This window comes from Arachis hypogaea, chromosome 7 (assembly GCF_003086295.3).
Source record: "Arachis hypogaea cultivar Tifrunner chromosome 7, arahy.Tifrunner.gnm2.J5K5, whole genome shotgun sequence".
NCBI classification, from domain to species: Eukaryota; Viridiplantae; Streptophyta; class Magnoliopsida; order Fabales; family Fabaceae; genus Arachis; species Arachis hypogaea.
Window position 1 is genome coordinate 24,654,680 of NC_092042.1, and position 21,908 is coordinate 24,676,587.

A 21,908-nucleotide genomic window follows, 5' to 3' on the forward strand; every position below is an offset into this window, starting at 1 on the left:
CAGTAGTATACAAACTGCTAAGTTTGGTGTCTTGCATGCATTGTTATTTGATTCTTGTTGCATTTTGATTTATCCTTATTATTAAAAATCCAAAAATATTTTTAATTTGTGTCTTCTCAAGTCAATAATACAGAGAATTGAAGATTCAGAACATACAGCAAAGGAATTATGCAGAAAAAGCTGGGCGTTCAAAACGCCCAGTGAAGAAGGACAGACTGGCGTTTAAACGCCAGCCAGGGTACCTGGTTGGGCGTTTAACGCCCAAAAAGGTATAGTTTTGGGCGTTAAACGCCAGAATGTGCACCATTCTGGGCGTTTAACGCCAGGATGGCACAAGGGGGAAGATTCTGTTTTTCAATGCAATTTTTTTTTTCAGTTTTCAAAGTTTTTCAAAATCAAATCTTTTTCAAATTATATCTTTTCAATCAAATCTCTTTCAAATTCAATTTCTTTCTATTTTCAAAGATGCTTGCTACCAATTAATGATTTGATTCAACATTTCAAGTATGTTGCCTTTTCTGTTGAGAAAGGTTTAATGTTTGAATCATATCTTTTCTTGTTAGACAAGTTTTTAATTTTCAAAATCAAATCTTTTTAAAATGTTTTTCAAATCATATCTTCTCAATCACATTTTTTTAAAAAAAAAAGAAAAAAAAACAAATCATATCTTCTTAACCACATCTTTTTCAAAATAAGTTTTCAATCATATCTTTTTAATTTCTAATTTCAAAATCTTTTTCAAAAATCACTTGATCTCTTTCCCACTCTTGGTTTTCGAAAATTAATTAGTGTTTTTCAAAATGTTTTCAAAATTTCTTACTTAATTTTCGAAAATTGCTTCCCTTCTTCTCACATCCTTCTATTTATGGACTAACACTATTCCTTAATGCAAAATTTGAACTCCATCTTCTTTGATAAGTTCGAATTTTCTACTTCTGTCTTCTACTTTTCTTTTTCCTCTGACACTTCAAGGAATCTCTATATTGTGACATAGAGGATTCCACATTTCTTGTTCTCTTCTCTCTCATATGAGCAGGAGCAAAGACAAGGGCATTCTTGTTGAGGCTGATCCTGAACCTGAAAGGACCTTGAAGAGAAAGCTAAGAGAAGCCAAAGCACAACTCTCTTTAGAGGACCTGACCGAATTCTTCAAAGAAAAAGAACACATGGCAGCCGAAAACAACAATGCCAACAATGCAAGGAAGGTGCTGGGTGACTTTACTGCACCTACTCCCGACTTCTATGGGAGAAGCATCTCTATCCCTGCCATTGGAGCAAACAACTTTGAGCTCAAGCCTCAATTAGTTTCTCTAATGCAACAGAATTGCAAGTTCCATGGACTTCCACTGGAAGATCCTCATCAGTTTTTGGCTGAGTTCTTGCAAATCTGTGACACTGTCAAGACTAATGGGGTTGACCCTGAGGTCTACAGACTTATGCTATTCCCTTTTGCTGTAAGAGACAGAGCTAGGACATGGTTGGACTCTCAACCTAAAGAAAGCCTGGACTCTTGGGAAAAGCTAGTCAATGCCTTCTTGGCAAAGTTCTTTCCACCTCAAAAATTGAGTAAGCTTAGAGTGGAAGTCCAAACCTTCAGACAGAAGGAAGGAGAATCCCTCTATGAAGCTTGGGAAAGATACAAACAATTAATCAGAAAGTGTCCTTCTGATATGCTTTCTGAATGGAGCATCATAGGTATTTTCTATGATGGTCTCTCTGAACTATCCAAGATGTCTTTGGATAGCTCTGCAAGAGGATCTCTTCATCTGAAGAAGACGCCTACTGAGGCTCAAGAACTGATTGAAATGGTTGCAAATAACCAATTCATGTACACTTCTGAAAGGAATCCTGTGAACAATGGGACTGGTCAGAAGAAAGGAGTTCTTGAGATTGACACTCTGAACGCCATATTGGCACAGAATAAAATATTGACCCAACAAGTCAATATGATTTCTCAAAGTCTGTCTGGAATGCAAAATGCACCAAGCAGTACTAAGGAAGCTTCATCTGAGGAAGAAGCTTATGATCCTGAGAACCCTTCAATGGAAGAGGTGAATTACATGGGAGAACCCTATGGAAACACCTATAATCCTTCATGGAGAAATCATCCAAATTTCTCATGGAAGGATCAACAGAGACCTCAACAAGGTTTCAATAACAATAATGGTGGAAGAAACAGGTTTAGCAATAGCAAGCCTTTTCCATCATCTTCTCAGCAACAGACAGAGAGTTCTAAGCAGAATACCTCTGACTTAGCAACCATGGTCTCTGATCTAATCAAAACCACACAAAGTTTCATGACTGAAACAAGGTCCTCCATTAGAAATTTGGAAGGACAAGTGGGTCAGCTGAGCAAGAAAATTACTGAACTCCCTCCTAGTACTCTTCCAAGCAATACAAAAGAAAATCCAAAGGGAGAGTGCAAGGCCATCAACATGGCCGAATTTTGGGAGGAAGAAGAGGCAGTGAACGCCACTGAGGAAGGCCTCACTGGGCGTCCACTGACCTCCAATGAGTTCCCCAATGAGGAACCATGGGAATCTGAGGCTCAAAATGAGACCATAGAGATTCCACTGGACTTACTTCTGCCATTCATGAGCTCTGAGGAGTATTCTTCCTCTGAAGAGGATGAGTATGTCACTGAAGAGCAAGTTGCTAAATACCTTGGAGCAATCATGAAGTTAAATGACAAGTTATTTGGAAATGAGACTTGGGAGGATGAAGCTCCTTTGCTCACCAAAGAACTGGATAACTTGTCTAAGCAGAAACTGCCTCAAAAGAGACAGGATCCTGGGAAGTTTTCAATACCTTGTACCATAGGCACCATGACCTTCAAGAAGGCCTTGTGTGACTTAGGGTCAAGTGTAAACCTCATGCCTCTCTCTGTAATGGAGAAGTTAGGGATCTCTGAGGTACAAGCTGCAAAAATCTCACTAGAGATGGCAGACAACTCAAGAAAACAAGCCCATGGACTTGTAGAGGATGTTCTGGTTAAAGTTGAAGACCATTACATCCCTACTGATTTCATAGTCCTAGAGACTGGGAAGTGCATGGATGAATCCATCATCCTTGGCAGACCCTTCCTAGCCACAGCAAAGGCTGTGATTGATGTTGATAGAGGAGAGTTGATCATTCAAGTGAATGAAGAATCTTTGGTGTTTAAGGCTCAAGGATATCCCTCTGTCATCATGGAGAGGAAGCATGAAGAGCTTCTCTCAAAACAGAGCCAAACAGAGCCCCCACAGTCAAACTCTAAGTTTGGTGTTGGGAGGCCACAACCAACTTCTAAGTTTGGTGTTGAACCCCCACATTCAAACTCTAAGTTTGGTGTTGGGAGGTTCCAACATAGCTCTGAGCATTTCTGAGGCTCCATGAGAGTCCTCTGTCAAGCTAATGACATTAAAGAAGCGCTTGTTGGGAGGCAACCCAATGTTTTATAATTAACTATTTTCTTTTGTTATTTTATGTCTTTTGTAGGTTGATGATCATAAGAAGTCACAAAATCAATGAAAAAAGCAAAAACAGAATGAAAAACAGGAAGAAAAATAGCACACCCTGGAGGACGCACCCACTGGCGTTTAAACGCCAGTGAGGTTAGCTGTTGGGCGTTTAACGCCCAGTCTGGCACCATTCTGGGCGTTTAACGCCAGAAAGGGGCACCAGACTGGCATTAAACGCCAGAAATGGGCAAGAAGCTGGCGTTAAACGCCAGAAATGGGCACCAACCCGGCGTTTAACGCCAGAAATGGCACAAAACGAGATTTTGCTTGCCATTTGGTGCAGGGATGACTTTTCCTTGACACCTCAGGATCTGTGGACCCCACAGGATCCCCACCTACCCTACCATTCTCTCTCTTCTTCACCCATTCACCAATCACCTCAACACCTCTTCCCCAAAAACCCCTCACCTATCAAATCCCATATTTCTCTTCACCACTCACATCCATCCTTCATAAAACCCCACCTACCTCACCATTCAAATTCAAACCACTTTACCACCCAAACCCACCCTCACATGGCCGAACATCCCTCTCCCCCTCTCCTATATAAACCCTCCTTCACTCCTTCATTTTCACACACCTTAAACACCATTTCTCTCCCCTTTGGCCGAATACAAAGCCATTCCCTTTCTCCTCATTTCTTCTTCTTCTACTCTCTTCTTTCTTCTTTTGCTCGAGGACGAGCAAACATTTTATGTTTGGTGTGGTAAAAGCATTGCTTTTTGTTTTTCCATAACCATTTATGGCATCCAAGGCCGGAGAAACCTCTAGAAAGAGGAAAGGGAAGGCAAAAGCTTCCACCTCCGAGTCATGGGAGATGGAAAGATTCATCTCAAGGGTGCATCAAGACCATTTCTATGAAGTTGTGGCCTTGAAGAAGGTGATCCCCGAGGTCCCTTTTTCACTCAAAAAGGGTGAATATCCGGAGATCCGACATGAGATCCGAAGAAGAGGTTGGGAAGTCCTTACCAACCCCATTCAACAAGTCGGAATCTTGATGGTTCAAGAGTTCTATGCCAATACATGGATCACCAAGAACCATGACCAAAGTGTGAACTCGAATCCAAAGAATTATCTTACTATGGTTCGGGGGAAATACTTGGATTTTAGTCCGGAAAGTGTAAGGTTGGCATTCAATTTGCCCATGATGCAAGGAGATGAACATCCTTACACTAGAAGGGTCAACTTTGATCAAAGGTTGGACCAAGTCCTCACAATCATATGTGAAGAGGGCGCCCAATGGAAGAGAGATTCAAGAGGGAAGCCGGTTCAATTGAGAAGGCATGACCTCAAACCCGTGGCTAGAGGATGGTTGGAGTTTATCCAACGCTCAATCATTCCCACTAGCAACCGGTCCGAAGTTACCATAGACCGGGCTATCATGATTCTTTGATCTTCTCTAATTTCATGGAGGATGATGGAGTGTTCTTGATGCTCCACCCTTAGTTGTCCCATGTTGGAACTCAATTCTCCTAGGGAGGTGTTTAGTTGCTCCCAATAGTTTTGTGGAGGAAAGTGCATCCCTTGAGGAATCTCAGGGATCTCATGATGAGTGGGGTCTCTTGTGTGCTCCATCCTCTTCTTAGTGATGGGCTTGTCCTCATCAATGGGGGTGTCTCCCTCTATGTCAACTCCAACTGAATAACAGAGGTGACAAATGAGATGAGGAAAGGCTAACCTTGCCAAGGTAGAGGACTTGTCCGCCACCTTATAGAGTTCTTGGGTTATAACCTCATGAACTTCTATTTCTTCTCCAATCATGATTCAACAAGCAAACCTCTAAGTTTGGTGTGCTTTTCCGTGATCACTAAGCCAAGATTCATCAAGATCATGGCTCCTAAGGGAAAACAAACCAATTTAAGAGGAAAGAAAGAGAATAATCCAAAGAATCTTTGGAATCAAGAGAAGTTCTTAACCAAAGAACATGAAGACCATTATCACAAAATAATGGGTCTGAGGTCAGTGATCCCGGAAGTTAAATTTGATCTGAAAGAAGATGAATATCCGGGGATCCAAGAGCAAATTCGAAACAGAGGATGGGAAGTTCTAACCAATCCTGAGATAAAGGTTGGAAGAAATATGGTTCAGGAATTTTACTCAAATCTGTGGCTGACAGATAAGCAGAGAATGACTGAAACTGCTTTCCATACTTACAGAACCATGGTCAGAGGGAAAGTTATCTACTTCCATCTGGACAAAATAAGAGAAATCTTCAAATTGCCTCAACTGCAAGATGATCCTGAATCCTTTAATAGGAGAATGGTGAGAGCAGATAAAGGGTTGGATCAAGTTCTAAAGGACATTTGCCTCCCTGGAACTAAGTGGATAACCAATTCAAAGGGTGTCCCAAACCAACTCAAGAGGGGAGACCTCAAACCAATTGCAAGAGGTTGGCTAGATTTTATTGGGCGTTCCATATTGCCCACTAGCAACCGTTCTGAGGTCACTATCAAGAGAGCAGTGATGATTCATTGCATTATGCTTGGAAAAGAAGTGGAGGTTCATCATCTGATTGGTTGTGAGATCTACACAATTGCAAATAAGAATTCCACTGAAGCCAAACTGGCTTACCCAAGCTTGATCTCCTTGCTCTGTAAAGAGGCTGGGGTAAAGATGGGAGTAGATGAATTCATACCCATTGAACATCCAATCACCAAGAAGTCAATGGAAGGACAAATGCAAGACAACTCTATCAAAAGGAGGGCGCAGGAATTCCTCCCTGAATTTCCTGAAATTGGCTACTGGGCCAGCCTAGAAGCATCTATCACCAAGTTGCAAGAAACTATGGAGCAACTTAAGGAAGAACAGCAGAATCAGAACTGCATGCTCTGCAAATTGCTGAAGGAACAAGAGAAGCAGGGGCGTGAGCTTCAAGAACTGAAACGCCAAAAATTCCCCCCTCAATTTGAGGGAGCATCCACTTCTCAAAATCAAGGTTGTTGAGTCCTAACTCTGTGAAAACCTCTATCATTAGGAGCCTATTTAAATTTTTGTTTCTATTTTTTTGTCTCATCTTATATCTATTTTTGAGTCTTGTTCTTAATTCATAATTAATAAAATTTAAAATTCATGTCTTAAAGCTATGAATATCCTATGAATCCATCACCTCTCTTAAATGAGAAATGCTTTAATCACAAAAGAACAAGAAGTACAGGATTTCGAATTTATCTTTGAAACTAGTTGAATTAGTTTGCTGTGGTGACAATACTTTTTGTTTTCCGAATGAATGCTTAAACAATGCATATGTCTTTTGAATTTGTTGTTTTGAGAATGTTAAAATTGTTGGCTCTTGAAAGAATGAGGAAAAAGAGAATTGTTATTGAGGATCTGAAAAATCATCAAATTGATTCTTGAAGCAAGAAAAAGCAGTGAAATAAAAAAAACGAAAAAAAAGAGAAAGAAAAGAAAGAGAAAAAGAAAAAGAGAGAAATAAAGTTGTGATCCAAGGCAAAAAGAGTGTGCTTAAGAACCTTGGACACCTCTAATTGGGGACTCTAGCAAAGCTGAGTCACAATCTGAAAAGGTTCACCCAATTATGTGTCTGTGGCATGAATGTATCCGGTGGTAATACTAGAAGACAGAGTGCTTTGGGCCACAGCCAAGACTCATACAATAGCTATGTTCAAGAATCATCATACTTAACTAGGAGAATCAATAACACTATCTGAGTTCTGAGTTCCTATAGATGCCAATCATTCTGAACTTCAAAGGATAAAGTGAGATGCCAAAACTGTTCGGAAGCAAAAAGCTACTAGTCCCGCTCATCTAATTGGAGCTAAGTTTCTTTGATATTTTGGAGTCTATAGTATATTCTCTTCTTTTTATCCTATTTTGATTTTCAGTTGCTTGGGGACAAGCAACAATTTAAGTTTGGTGTTGTGATGAGCGGATAATTTTTACGCTTTTTGGCATTGTTTTTAGTATGCTTTTAGTATATTTTAGTTAGTTTTTAGTATATTTTTATTAGTTTTTAGTTAAAATTTACTTTTCTGGACTTTACTATGAGTTTGTGTGTTTTTCTATGATTTCAGATATTTTCTGGCTGAAATTGAGGGTCCTGAGCAAAAATCTGATTCAGAGGCTGAAAAGGACTGCAGATGCTGTTGGATTCTGACCTCCCTGCACTCGAAGTGGATTTTCTGGAGCTACAAAAGCCCAATTGGCGTGCTCTTAACTGCGTTGGAAAGTAGACATCCTGGGCTTTCCAGCAATGTATAATAGTCCATACTTTGCCCGAGATTTGATGGCCCAAACTGGCGTTGCAAATCGGCTTCAGAATTTTCAGCGTTTAACGCCGGAACTGGCATAAGAATTGGAGTTAAACGCCCAAACTGGCATAAAAGCTGGCGTTTAACTCCAGAAAAAGTCTCTACACGAAAATGCTTCAATGCTCAACCCAAGCACACACTAAGTGGACCCAGAAGTGGATTTTTACGTCATTTACTCATTTCTGTATACCCTAGGTTACTAGTTCACTATTAATAGAATCTTTTGACATTGTATCTGTACCTTATGACACTTTACACGTTTCTTTGTGTACTTCCTACGGCATGAGTCTCTAAACCCCATGGTTGGGGGTGAGGAGCTCTGCTGTGTCTTGATGGATTAATGCAATTACTACTGTTTCTTATTCAATCATGCTTGCTTCCGTTCTAAGATATCACTTGTTCTTAACCCGGATGAAAGTGATGATCCATGACACTCATCATATTCTCAACTATGAACGCGTGCCTGACAATCACCTCTGTTCTACCTTAGATTAAGTAGATATCTCTTGGATTCCTTAATCAGAATCTTCGTGGTATAAGCTAGAATTGATGGCGGCATTCAAGAGAATCCGGAAGGTCTAAACCTTGTCTGTGGTATTCTGAGTAGGATTCAATGATTGAATGACTGTGACGAGCTTCAAACTCGCGATTGTGGGGCGTTAGTGACAGATGCAAAAGAATCACTGGATTCTATTCCGACATGATCGAGAACCGACAGCTGGATAGCCGTGCCGTGACAGGGTGCGTTGAACATTTCCACTGAGAGGATGGGAGGTAGCCATTGACAACGGTGAAACCCTACATACAGCTTACCATGGAAGGAGCCTAGTGTGTTTGAAGAAGAAGACAGTAGGAAAGCAGAGGTTTAGAAGATAGAGCATCTCCAAAACCTCAACCTATTCTCCATTACTGCAAAACAAGTACTTATTTCATGTTCTTTACTTTTCACAGTCAAACTTGATAATTATTGATATCCTGACTAAGAGTTACAAGATAACCATAGCTTGCTTCAAGCCGACAATCTCCGTGGGATCGACCCTTACTCACGTAAGGTATTACTTGGACGACCCAGTGCACTTGCTGGTTAGTTGTGCGGGATTGCAAAAGTGTGATTGCAATTTTGTGCACCATCTGTCCTCTGTGTTACTCGAATACATTGTTCCAAGATTTAGGGACAGGTAGTGTGCAGGTGTGCTGGAGGATACACCTCCACCTACCGGTTCGACAGGTGTTGGAGGAACATCGTCGCCATGCAGAAGTTGCGTTTCCGGAACAGCTTCTGCCTCATTACCACTAAATTCTTCAATGTCATCCTCGTCAGAAGTTTCAGCAATGCCAACATCGGGATGCCTATCGAACCCAAGTAACGTTGAAGGGGAGGGGCGCGCTTCCTGAAGATCTGCATTCTGTTCCCGCACAACAAACGCATTGAAGCTTGGACTACGGGCCCTACTTGTATCCGGCCCCGGTACAAAATTAGCCGCTCCTAGATTTCTCACACCATCCACATTATTGGAACTGGACGAGCTTCCACCAATATCCTGAATATTCAGATAAAGCTCCAACGAATATATGGTACCTATGCTGCGATGATAAGAGAACATCATCGACACCTGCTGATCAGATTTTATCTGCATTTTTTGATACGCAAACGAGTTGGCCACTACAACCGGCATCCTATAAGTCAGCTTCGTGATTTCTTTTTTTCCAACCATTCCGGTATGAACCAGAATCAGATTTTTCAGATCTGGCAACGATGTCTGTGGTGGAATCATTATCCATAATGGATCATCACAAACAAATGTAATACCTTCTGCTATATACGAAATTTCTCCATTGGGATATAAAATTAAATATACGTTCTCCGAAGCCATATACAAAACAACCCAATCTGAATACCCAAAAAAATTTAAAGAGAGTAAGAAGCTTGTGAACTTGAGAGAATATTGGAGAGTGGGAGGAGAGTGGATACAGAATGGCTTCTTCCGTGGTTGATCCAGCAGCATTTATATAGGCACACCACGATCGCATTTCGTGGCCAGTACACCAGAAGTGTTCCAACTCGTGGCCGCTACAGTTGAATTGGTACCAACTCATGGCTGCCGTCCCAGATGTTCTCCATTTCACGGGTGACAGCCACATAATGGCTCCTACACCATTTCGTGCCCGCCGCAATTGACTTGGAACCTACTGCTTCTTGTTCCATTCTGCGAGCGCTACACTTGATACGAAGAGGAATTCCATTTCGCGGGCGGCGGCCGAGACTTGGGCCTGCGTATTTCAGTAACATTTTCCATCCGTGCGTATATAGGGAATTAAAGTTTTTAGCATATTTAATTATATAAAAAAGCCATAGTCGACCCGTTTGGCTGGGCTGACCCTATGTCCTGTGTCGGAAGACACTTGGCATTGTCATGGGTACTCATCAAATAGATATAAGAATTGTAATTAAATCCACTAAGATTATAGCCTTCTTGCATACCCATTTGAGGATATCTTGGAGGAGGCAAGGGATTGTATAAAAGCTTATCTCTTATTGTTGTAACTCCTCGTAAACATTCAACATTTTGGTTTTCATAAGATAGGGAATAATTAGGAGGCAGCTCATAAGGAGGCCATGTTGCTGGTGTGGTGGAAGGAATTCCCTCTGTAACAACTATATGAGTTATTCTTCGACCAACACTAACCACTGTGGGAGTTGATTCAGTTTTTGGTCTTCTCGTGCTACTTTTTCTAGTCTGTCCATCGTTATTGTTTGACGTATCAGTCGAAGTGGAAGTAATATCTGACATATTTATTAGCTTTTCACTACGTAATTGCATGCAAAATTGGACACTAAATCATACTATGGTTCCACCGGACATGTCAATTTATTTTGCTTGATTTCAACAAGAGTTTCAATCAAGCTTTGTATCAATAATCTCAAATTTACATTAATAACACTAGTGTATTAATAAAATTATTGACCCACTAGGATTTTTAGTGCTCTACTAAGGCTTTAGTGCGACTGCATGACATACCTTTCCTAAACACACCTTAATCAAAACATCATTAAGCATTCTTTGATTCAAAGTGGACCTCCATGGAGAGGAGAAAAGATCTTGATCGTGACAATCAAGAAAATAGTGATGGAGAGGCAGAAACGGTGATAATATTGAATGAGGAGGATGTATGGAGAGGGATTAACACTTGTACAAATAGTCTAATTGGTAAATTGTTTGTAGAGAAAGCTTTCTCTGTTAGTATGATGGAAATTGCTTTAAGGGCTATTTGGGGCAAGACAGAGGGATTGAGAATTGTAGAATGGGAAAAAACCACTTTCAATTCTTCTTTGACAAATAGTTGGATGTGATAAGAATTGAAAAGGTCTCTCCTTGACTTTTCAAAGACTATGTGTTACATGTGCGGATGTGGACGGAAGAGGATCAATTAAGGGAAAGAAAAATTTAAGGTCTCCCAATCTGAGTTCAATTCTGGGGCCTCCCAGAAAGCTTTAAGACTCTAGAAGCAGCTGAAAAAATGGGATGAGAATCAAAGACAATCTAAAATTGAGTTAATACTCAAATTCGTTCCTAAAAGATCACGCGTTTTTCATTTTTGTCTCTGAATGATTTTTTTTAATCAAATTAGTCCCTGAATGATTTTTTTAAATCACGTTTGTCCTTCCATTAATCTCTTCACGCTGCTGTTAACGATTTACTGACCTAGAACGTAAAGTGGCAGCACACCCTACCAAACGACGTCGTTTTGCCTTTTAAGAGTGTGTAAGTTGTCAAACGCCACCGTTTTAAATGTAGAGAGTGTAACTCCTTGTCTCTTGAAGAAGTTCTCATTTGTTCTTCTTCACTCTCACCGTGACTCTCTGTTTCTCTGACCCATGAACTACCATCACGAAGATGAAGAAGACCTTGCCGTTGTCCGCAACCATTAAATAGAGCATTGTTCGTGCGTTAGTTCTAGAGCTTGGTGAAAATCTTGAAGACAATGACACAACGTTGTTTAGGCGTTCGATGTGAGAGGTAAAATTTTTGTTTTTTTGCACAAAAAAAAAATTGGTAACACTATGTGAACCCTTAGTTTCCCCATTATGTGAATGAGTCACGGTAAAGAATCTGTTAGTGAATATAATAGGGTTTAGGATTTCAACTGTGTTCTTCTTACGAGGTCTTAGAACTGAAAAAAATATTAGTTAGCATGATATATTTAAAACAAATGCACCAAAATTAAAGAAAAGATTTCTGTTGAGTTACTTTATCCTTCACCTCACTTTCTATTCTTTTAACTAGCTTCTCCCTAGTCCAATGTTACACCCACAGTGGTCCAGGAATTCTATCCACCGGACTATTTTTGTTTGTGGATTAATGAAAATATACGATGTCTTTGATGAGGAAGCTGAGCACACAAGCAGCCTAATTCCATTTTTGTATTGCGTCCACACGAAAAATGGGCGGCATGTGAACTGAAAACATTTTTTTTATTGTTGTCGACAACAAGAAGTACTTCTAGATGAAGAGGATGAAGTCCTCTTGAATTTCAGCTGATTTTCTGGCCCATCAACACTCATATCAATCAAAGACTTTGTTAATTATGACAAATAGTCTTTGAAGTTTTCAATAACTTTCTTCTGCTCCTCATTAATTTCTTTATTTTTAATTTTATTTGGATAACGCTCCCTTAAAACAGCAGCAAAAATATTTCAATAGCACAGAAATAATATAAAAATATTGAAATTTGATTTACAGAATATATTACAAATGAAATTTTACCGGATGCATTCAAGCCAAGGGCATCTCCTATTTTGTCAAGGATGATCTCGATTACACCATACTGTGTGTGCAGTGTGCTATATATCATAAATGGATCTTGTAGAGCATCTCAAATCACAAATTTTCTATAAATAAATAAAAATTATGTTACATAACTATATTTGTACAAAAAAAAAAGTTGTTCTAACATATATAGGCTTACATTATATTTTGATCCTTCTTTTCTTGTGGTGCTCCTCTCAACAACTTTCTTGATTATTATTTTTTCTGTAATGAATAAAAAATTAGGTTAATAGGTAACAACACATCAATTGTACCTCAATTCACATAAAATATACTGAAAGAGAAATTAAATACATCACTATTATTTTTTGATTGTATCACACTATGTCAATTCAAAAAGACATGCCACTCAATCAAACATGGACAAAATGATACCAGAAATACTACAACAAAATTCTATGGGCTAGTTACAACAAATTCATAACAAAATAACTCAAAAATGGACAAAAACACATGCAAATCATTCAAATATGTACAAAATAACATTAGAAGCACTATAATTATATTCTATTTCCTAGTTATAACAAAAAAATAACACCAAATGCACCTCAATTCACATGAAATACACTGAAAGAGAAACCAAATATACCGCTATTATTTCTTGATTACATCACACAATATCAATTCAAAAAGACATGCAACTCAATCAAACATGTACAAAATGACACCAGAAGCACTACAACAAAATTCTATGGGCTAGTTACAATAAATTCATAAATAAATTCCTAAAAATGGACAAAAACATATGCAAATTATTCAAACATGTAGAAGCACTACAGTAGCATTCTGTTGCTTAGTTACAACAACAAAAGGACAACAACACTAAGTACACCTCAATTCACATGAAATATATTGAAAGACAAACCAAATACACCGCTATTATTTTTTTATTACATCACATAATGTCAGTACAAAAAGATATGCAACTCAATCAAACATGCACAAAATGACACCAGAAGCACTACAATAAAATTCTATGGGTTAGTTACAACAAATCCATGAACAAATCTCTCAAAATAGACAAAAACTCATGCAAATCACTCAAACATGCACAAAATAATATCGAAAGTACTACAATAACATTCAGTTGCCTAATTACAACAAAAAAGGATAACAACACCAAGTGTACGTCAATTTAGACAAAATACACTGAAAGTTGTTACTGATTACTAGACATAAACTCAGTTCAAAATATGCAGACACTCAAACATTCACAAAAACACATCCAAATACCTTAAACACATGCAAATATAGGTTAAACTATACGAAAAACACTACGTAATATTTTTACACCAACCTAACAAAGTTATCACCAAATGAACAGTATAATAAGAATAGTAATATGTACTTTAATGCAAGAACACAAAATGAATCTACTAAATAAACATATATATAACTATCTAGTGTTTTGCGATAAAAAAATGCGAAAGAGAAAAATAAAAAAACTGGACGATTAGTGAACAATACCTTCAATAATCTTTTGTCTTTTATTTTTGTATTTATTGGTGAAGATTTTGAACGTAACTTTGAAATTTTCTTAAGTTTTCACGAAGATTTTGAGAGATTTTGAGTGTCATTTGAAGTTTGATTGTTTCAGTTTTGATCGAGGGAGAATAAGCGTTTTTCATATTAACGTTCGTGCTATACTCTCTCTAATCTGGAGTTAGTTTTTGTTGGATTTGGGTCAACTTAGTTAAACTTAATTGTCAAAAAAACTTGTATGTGTAGAATAATTGAAAAGATATTAGGTGACCAAATATAGCATTCTTCCTCTTATGCACCCAATCTTTTTCTTCTATGTTGTATTTTTTTAGTGTGTATTGTCATTTTTATTACCAAATATGTTTATCGAACTATTTTTATTGTACTTGATTAACAAATTTACTTGTTCTTGTAGCTTCTTAGAATAGTTTAGAAATATAATTTTTATGTATTTTTGAATTTTTTAAATAATAAAAATATTTAAAAAATAAAAAAACTAAAAATTCATGTTTGGTCCTATTTTTTTATATCTTTTAAATAATTATTTAAATATTTCACATTTTTTTTATTAAATACACAAATACTTTATTAATTACAAAAGTTATTTGTTATTTATAAAAATATATATTTATTTTTATTATTTTTGTTGTATTTTAAAATATTTTTAAAATATTTTGTCATTAATAAATTCTAAAAGTACTTTTATTAAAAGATTAGACAATTCAAAATATTGTTTTTTGCTTTTTTAAATTAATTTTAATACATTGATAATATAAAATTTTTTACATAATTATTTAATTATATTTATATATTAAAATAACTTTTAATAATATATTTAAAAATTAGTTATTTGGGTAAAATTTATTTTACACTCACAATTCATAAAAATTAATTAATTCAAAATTTAGGTATAATTTTTTTTTATATCAAAGATAGAAGACTCGAACCCGCAACCTCTTAATTGAGTTTGGGAAGACTATGTTATTTGAACTATAACTCATTGACAATTTTAGATATAATTAACTTCTATATAAAATTAATAACTACATATTATTAAATAATTTAATAAATTTAATTAAATTGTATCAACTTTACTATTAAATTCAATCACCAAAAAAACTTTACTATTAAATAATTTAATAAATTTAATTAAATTGTATCAACTTTACAAGAAGTTACACGAGTTTTTACTTTATTTAAGTTAAAACGAAAACAAAACAAAAGGGATCGAAAATGCGGCGTTGCAAGCGCGATTTGGGGCTGGAGCGGGAAAACGAAAATGACAGCGCGAAGGTTTTCCCGCTCAACGAAAAACACTGCCCACTCTCAACTCAATCTCAGTGCCCCTTGTATCTATAATAACAATAGCTGAATCCCACAACTACCTCCATTTCCCATACCCTCTCTTTTCAATCCCCAATCTCACTTCTCCCGCCAAAGTCCACTGTTACTTTCTCAGGCTTCAGATTTGTGCTTCTACAAGAACCTTCCAACAGATATCATTCTCTCAGTTTCATAGTTCATATCGCCATGCCTGCAATTGCTGATCCTTCCACTCCTAACACCCACAAGCGCAAGTTAAGATCTCACGCGCCGCCACGCGCCGAATCTCCTTCCCCTTCCCCACCGAAATGGAAGTCGCCCCGCCCATCTGCTATTGCCAGCCCCCATTCTGCTGCAAATGTAAGTCTCTTGTTCTGCGAATTTGGTGCTGTCATATTCTTTCAAGCTCAGATTGGTTAATCTTTAGTTGATTGTTTGGCAGGGTAATGAAATTGTTGCTGATGAAAATCAAGGTGTATTGCGGAAACCTGACCTTGTGAAATCCCTTTGGAATCTGAAAGGTGAGGTTTATTTCAATTTTGATTTGTCTTTGTAGCGGATTGTTTACTTTATACTTAGCTTAAAGGTAGATTTGTGATAGGACACAATTTTGTGGAAAATATGCTTGGTGTGTGTTGATCATTCGCGTTGTGTTGTTGAGAAATAGATGGTGAGCAATTGAGAGTGGTGAAGGAGGCATTGCACCTTGCAACTGCACCTTCCGCGGTTGTGTGTCGAGAAGAGGAGCAGGATATGGTTTTGGGGTTCTGCAAATCCTGCATTGAGCATGAGAAGGCTGGGAGCTTGTACATATGCGGGTGCCCTGGAACTGGAAAATCGTTGTCTATGGAGAAAGTGAAAGAGGCTTTACACAATTGGGCAAAAGAGGTAAGCTACACTTATACTGTGTTTGCTGAAATATTATTGGTTTTAGGATTGTGAATATTTCCTTCTGATGTATGTATTATGTATCTCTTAAACTGATTTTTGGTTGAGATATGTATTCTTCTTGCATAGTTTGCGATAATTCCTTCTTGTATTATATTTTGGTGGAAATTCATGGCAGAATTACTATGATTGATGCAGTTAAGAAGTGGTATCCATTGATGCATTGTTAATACGTTTGTTGTGGACTAGAAGAATACCATATGCACTAGTTTCTCATTGTAATTGTATGCATTTGATGCCCAATTTTGGGTTAATATGTTCCTCATGGACTAGAAGAATACCATATGCACTAGTATCCCATTGTAATTGTATGCGTTTGATGCTCAATTTTGGGTTATCTGAGCAAACACACTATACCTACTCTCTAACTTGAAATGCTCTATCTAGATTATAATGTGTTTTTTTGTTCCTTTCACTAACCATTTCTTGTCTGGTCTGCAGGAAGGTTTTCCACTGCCAGATGTTTTATCAGTAAATTGTACATCCCTTGCCAATACATCAGATATTTTCACCAAGGTAGGACGATCCAAAGCATATATTATTGAAGTCTTGTTTGCTTGTTTGACTGACTGAATGACTGGTTCTAATAGATACTTGGGTTAAGCCAATCACGGGGAAGAAGGGTTTTGGCAACACCCTTGCAACAACTTCAGAACATGTATTCACAGAAATCTTCTACCAGGAATATGATGTAAGACATATGCTTGTTTATTAAATTTATACACCCAGGTGGTTTTTTTTTGGGTAGCGATAAACAGCACACATATATCATTTGTAGTGCTGCTTGTTTTTGAATATTTTGGATGTTACCAAAGTTTGACATATGTATGGATTTGTGTTAATAGGTTGATAGTTGCTGATGAGTTAGATTACCTAATAACCAGAGACCGGGCTGTGCTCCATGACCTTTTCATGCTTACCACCTTCCCATTTGCCAGATGTATATTAATAGGTAAATTGCTTACAAGATGTAAAATTGTTTGACTCTATTTTTGGTCATATTTTGTAATTCAAAGGCATCAGCTTATTCTGAATCATGCTTTTGTTTGTTAAGGGGTAGCAAATGCTATTGACCTAGCTGATCGATTTCTTCCAAGGCTTACATCTCTAAATTGTGAGTAAATCAAGTCAATAAGTTTCTATGATGAGCTTTTGTTTCATTTTAAACTATTTAGTGATTGTATCTCAATGGCATTAACAATGGAGTTTAACCTCATGTGTAACATTGTTTGACTGTAATTTTCTTTTGGCTTTTAGTTTTTTAATTTCTTCCTTTCTTCATGTTCCAGGCAAGCCTACTGTTGTAACTTTTCGTGCCTACTCTAAAGATCAAATCCTTAGGATTCTTGAAGAAAGGCTAAATGTAAGTTCATTGCTATTAAATTTAAGGTTGTTCTCATGTCCACCTCAAATCATTTATAATAGAAAAATACAACATTTTTGCTTTATCATAGATATATGTCTAGACTATGATTTGAATATGCATCTTTATGGCGACTGAAGAAAAAATAAACCAAAAGTTAAATTTCTGCCTGTTGATTTTTCCCCTTTTACTAATAGCTATTTGTCACCATCAGGAACTTCCTTACACTGTCTTTCAACGTCAAGCACTGGAACTATGTGCTAGGGTAAGTCCATTTGTCAATGTCTCTGGAAGTTTACATTTGCTGTTGTCCTGTAATGCCTTTATTTAGGATACTAAATCACATAAAAACTGTATAAATCTCTTAAACTTTTAAAGCAAATACCATCTTGTTAATTGATTTTAGAAATTTTGCCAGATTTTACATTTGCCACTTCATCTGTAGAGGATAGAGATAATCATATCATTTAGTTCAACTATTATCTTACTACATTTAAAAATGTAAAATGTATTCAATGTATCACCTGAGAAATGTGTTCAATATACCAGGATAGTACACAAGTATGAACCACATTACTTGTGTGAAAGTAGTACTCAAATGTATTGTTATAATTGCAAAGTTAATGCAAGGCTTACTGCCTTGTTATTCTTTTCTCATTCATGGACTAAAATATAATTTTGGAGGTTATAGTTGATTTCAATTCTGAATTAGTTCACAGATTTAGTTCTGATGATTACATGAATGATATAGTGATGTACCGTTCTTGTTCACTGCCTTTTGCAGAAAGTTGCTGCAGCTTCTGGGGATATGCGGAAAGCTCTTTGCATTTGTAGGTTAGTCACTTTAGCACAATACTAAATATGATATTAGTTGTTTCAACTTTCAAATCTGCCTTTTTTTTGTATAGATGAAACTATTATCAAACTTGAACAACTTTGCATCTTTTGTTGCATATCCCTGTTAGCCAAGCAGCCTTAACATAATTCCCTTTTCTCAATTTCTGAAGTGAAAATATCTGATTGAGTTTTGGCATTCTTATCTGCTTAGTCATTTAGATTGTTCATTTTATTAAAAATTTAAAGCTTGAAATGGAGCTTTTCAGGCATTTTTTTTAAATGTTTTCATTGTTCTTAACTTTACAATTTAGAACTTGCCATTGGAACATGAGGCATCTTTGATGATGCGGAGGTGATTTCTTACGTAAAGGGTTACCTTGACAATTTAGGTTCTGAAAATTCAAGCAAAATCATTTTTACTGTGTATTTTCTTTCAGGAGTGCGATAGAGATGCTAGAAGCTGAAGTTAGAGAATCTGTATGCAATTTGAATACTCCATTGGAAGAGAAATCATCCTCTGAACAAAATATGGCTACAGTTTCTGATCCCATGAAGAAACAAGAATTTGATATTGTAAGTGATAGAAAAAATTAGTTCTGATTTACAGTTATGACAATTGAGGATTATAAAATAGGTTTATACTAAAGACAATATGAAAGCACTTTAGGGAAGTAATAGATGGAATGAGTGCAAGTTTCTTATATCATCAATTTTTATAGTAGTGTATGATGTGCAAAATTGCTATACATTAGATTTACTTATAAGGAATTTTATGTAATATAATTTTATTCAATGTTACTAAAATAGTTAATACAAAGGCCTAAGATCCTAATTAAAATGCAGGTAAGGATTGATCATATGGCTCGTGCTTTGTCAAAGACATATAGATCACCAGTGGTGGATACTATACAATCGTTGCCACATCATCAACAGGTAGCCTTGAATATGCTTGTGAATTGTTGAGTTAACTGTTAACACAATTACTGAAATGGAAAACCTTTTATTAAGTATATAAGCTAGGCTAAGTGATCTCTACTTTCAATGTAACTATTATTTAAGAGTCCTATCAAGTGAGCAAGGAAAATGAAAGAAATGTTTATCTGGACACTTAATTATGATGGATTCACAAAATTCTGTAATACAGTCTCTAGTATAAAGTTAATTGCGTTGTAAACTAGAATTGGACAGGGATTTACAGCAAATTTGCATTGAATACATTTGAGCTGTCATAGAAAGTTGAAAGTCATTTGAAGGGTGGGCACCTGTAGCAATTTCATATATTAAAGAGGGTAGGTGGTTGATGAAGATTTATTTAACACCACACAAATTCACACCTAAAGGATCATTAGCTATTGAACATGTAATCAAGTTTTTTGTTCTTTTTTTACAGAGTACTAACCAATCCTAATTGCAGAAACATTCTTTTAATGCTAAGTAAGCTACTGTTCATAACCTTTTACTCCTGAATTTGTACCTTTTGCAGATTATACTTTGCTCGTCCATGAAACATTTCCGTGGATCTAAGAAGGATACAATCCTTGGAGAGGTGCTCTTTACAGCTTTTGAATTTACAAAAATTAAATGATTCCTCTTATTTTAAAATATATATTGATTCTTAAGGTTCTAATAATCATGCAGCTGTATAAATCTTACTCTGAGTTATGCAAATCATCATTGATTCCCCCAACAGGAATCTTGGAATTCTCAAACATGTGCAGAGTGCTTAATGACCAGGTATCTGAAACAAAGCAGTACAGAAGTTGATTATGGATTTCTAGATGTAGCTTTCTGCCATTGATTATGAATATTCCGATGAAGCAAAGTGGCAATAAGTAAAATGATGAAACATAATATAACTGCAGGGGCTCATTAAACTAGGACCATCACGAGAGGATAAATTGAAAAGGGTAACACCAAAAGTTGACGAGGCTGATATTACATTTGCATTGCAGGTAACATTTAGGGCCTTGTATAATTTTATTTTTACATTTTCTTTCTGAATTTGCAGTAACATTTCTATGTTATTTAAATTTCATGACACAGGGAATCCGATTTTTTAGAAATTGTCTTCAATGATCCACTCATGATTGGTGATTTTGGTTTAGCATGATGTGAGACAGTAGATAATTAGTTTTATGTTCTCCACTCCATAGATAACAGGTTGGAAGCCCTTGCTTTTACATGCCTTTAATTTTCCTTAAATGCAACTCATGCTTTCGCCACTAAACTTCACAAATCTAAGTATTTTGGTCCTATGTTCTATTGCAGATTATTTCATTATATATGAAATTGCTTGGGAGTTGGGAAGAATTTTCAGCTGACAAGCAACAGTTGTGATAAGATATTCAGATTATTTGTTTTCCTAGAGAGCAATGCAAGCAGAGAAAGAAAACATGATTTTATCTCTGGTTTTATTCAAAATTTACCTTAGTTACAACATTAAACTTATTCTTTTCTCATCAACAATAAAAGCTAAATAGCCTTGCTGGTAAGGGGGGTGTAGTTACATAGGTCAGAATTTATCACCCCATTAAATGATTCTTTTCTCAACTTGAAATTTCAAAATTGTCAATGAAGGTTTAGTAATATCTGATTTTGTTATCCTGAGATATTCGAAAGGTGATTACCATCGTCTATGTTTTGCGTTCTCTTGTAAGCCTTCACAATTTAAATCCCAAGTACCTAATACAATTAATTTGACAAAAAATTACGCTCATTTTTTATTACCAAATCACGAGTTCATTCAGTTAACTCAATAGGATGTTCGTGTTGTGTCATCACAACACCCATTTCCAATAACAAGTAAAAATATACTGGGTAAAGTGAATATGGTAAAGTGAATATCTGTGGATATTTGATCCAACTCTGGTCGAGTAGGGTTGTTAATTCGATCTACAGCGAATATGGTAAAGTGTGGGTAGGGTTTTTGTATGGGTTGGGTAGGGTGCGAGTCAACCTTACCCGACCAATATGCACTTTATATATGTATATGGTCTTTGAGATTATAGGTTGTCAAATGGTAGAGTACGAGTAGGATAGAGTTGAGTTTAGATAAAAATTTCAACTTGTAGGTAGGGTTAGGGTTGGATCCAAACTCTATTCTACCATACCCATTGCCACCCCTACTGAGATTCATTGATTACACTGATTTGGTCTCCGACTTACCAATTGTATTGTTTATATCCCTGAGTTTGTAAAAAATGCACCAAGTTGATCCCTCACCCTATGTTCGACTAATTTAACCTGCTTGTGGCAGTGACATGCCACACGGGCATATATAACGGCTAGCTGAACTAGCAATTGAAATCATTTGACTCAATGTGGTCCCTCGACCTATTTTTAACCCTAATTTCAGTAG

General features: G+C 36.6%; 1 protein-coding gene and 1 non-coding gene across 2 annotated transcripts; one reads left to right on the forward strand and one right to left on the reverse strand.

Moving 5' to 3' along the window:
* Nucleotides 1-1,568: 1,568 nt before the first annotated feature.
* LOC112704448 (small nucleolar RNA R71) lies at nt 1,569-1,676 on the reverse strand. The gene has a single exon (XR_003155073.1). It is a non-coding gene; the product is annotated as a small nucleolar RNA R71 (small nucleolar RNA).
* A 13,626-nt stretch (nt 1,677-15,302) lies between these two features.
* On the forward strand, nt 15,303-21,151 carry LOC112702830 (cell division control protein 6 homolog B). Its single transcript, XM_025754020.2, has 17 exons — nt 15,303-15,762; nt 15,845-15,923; nt 16,070-16,290; nt 16,792-16,866; nt 16,941-17,041; nt 17,196-17,302; nt 17,405-17,464; nt 17,640-17,713; nt 17,928-17,978; nt 18,498-18,547; nt 18,988-19,123; nt 19,394-19,483; nt 20,034-20,096; nt 20,189-20,284; nt 20,413-20,502; nt 20,594-20,710; nt 20,819-21,151. The coding sequence occupies exons 1-16, from the start codon at nt 15,610-15,612 to the stop codon at nt 20,624-20,626; spliced, it is 1,479 nt and encodes a 492-aa protein (XP_025609805.1). The 5' UTR covers nt 15,303-15,609; the 3' UTR covers nt 20,627-20,710; nt 20,819-21,151.
* Nucleotides 21,152-21,908: the final 757 nt, after the last annotated feature.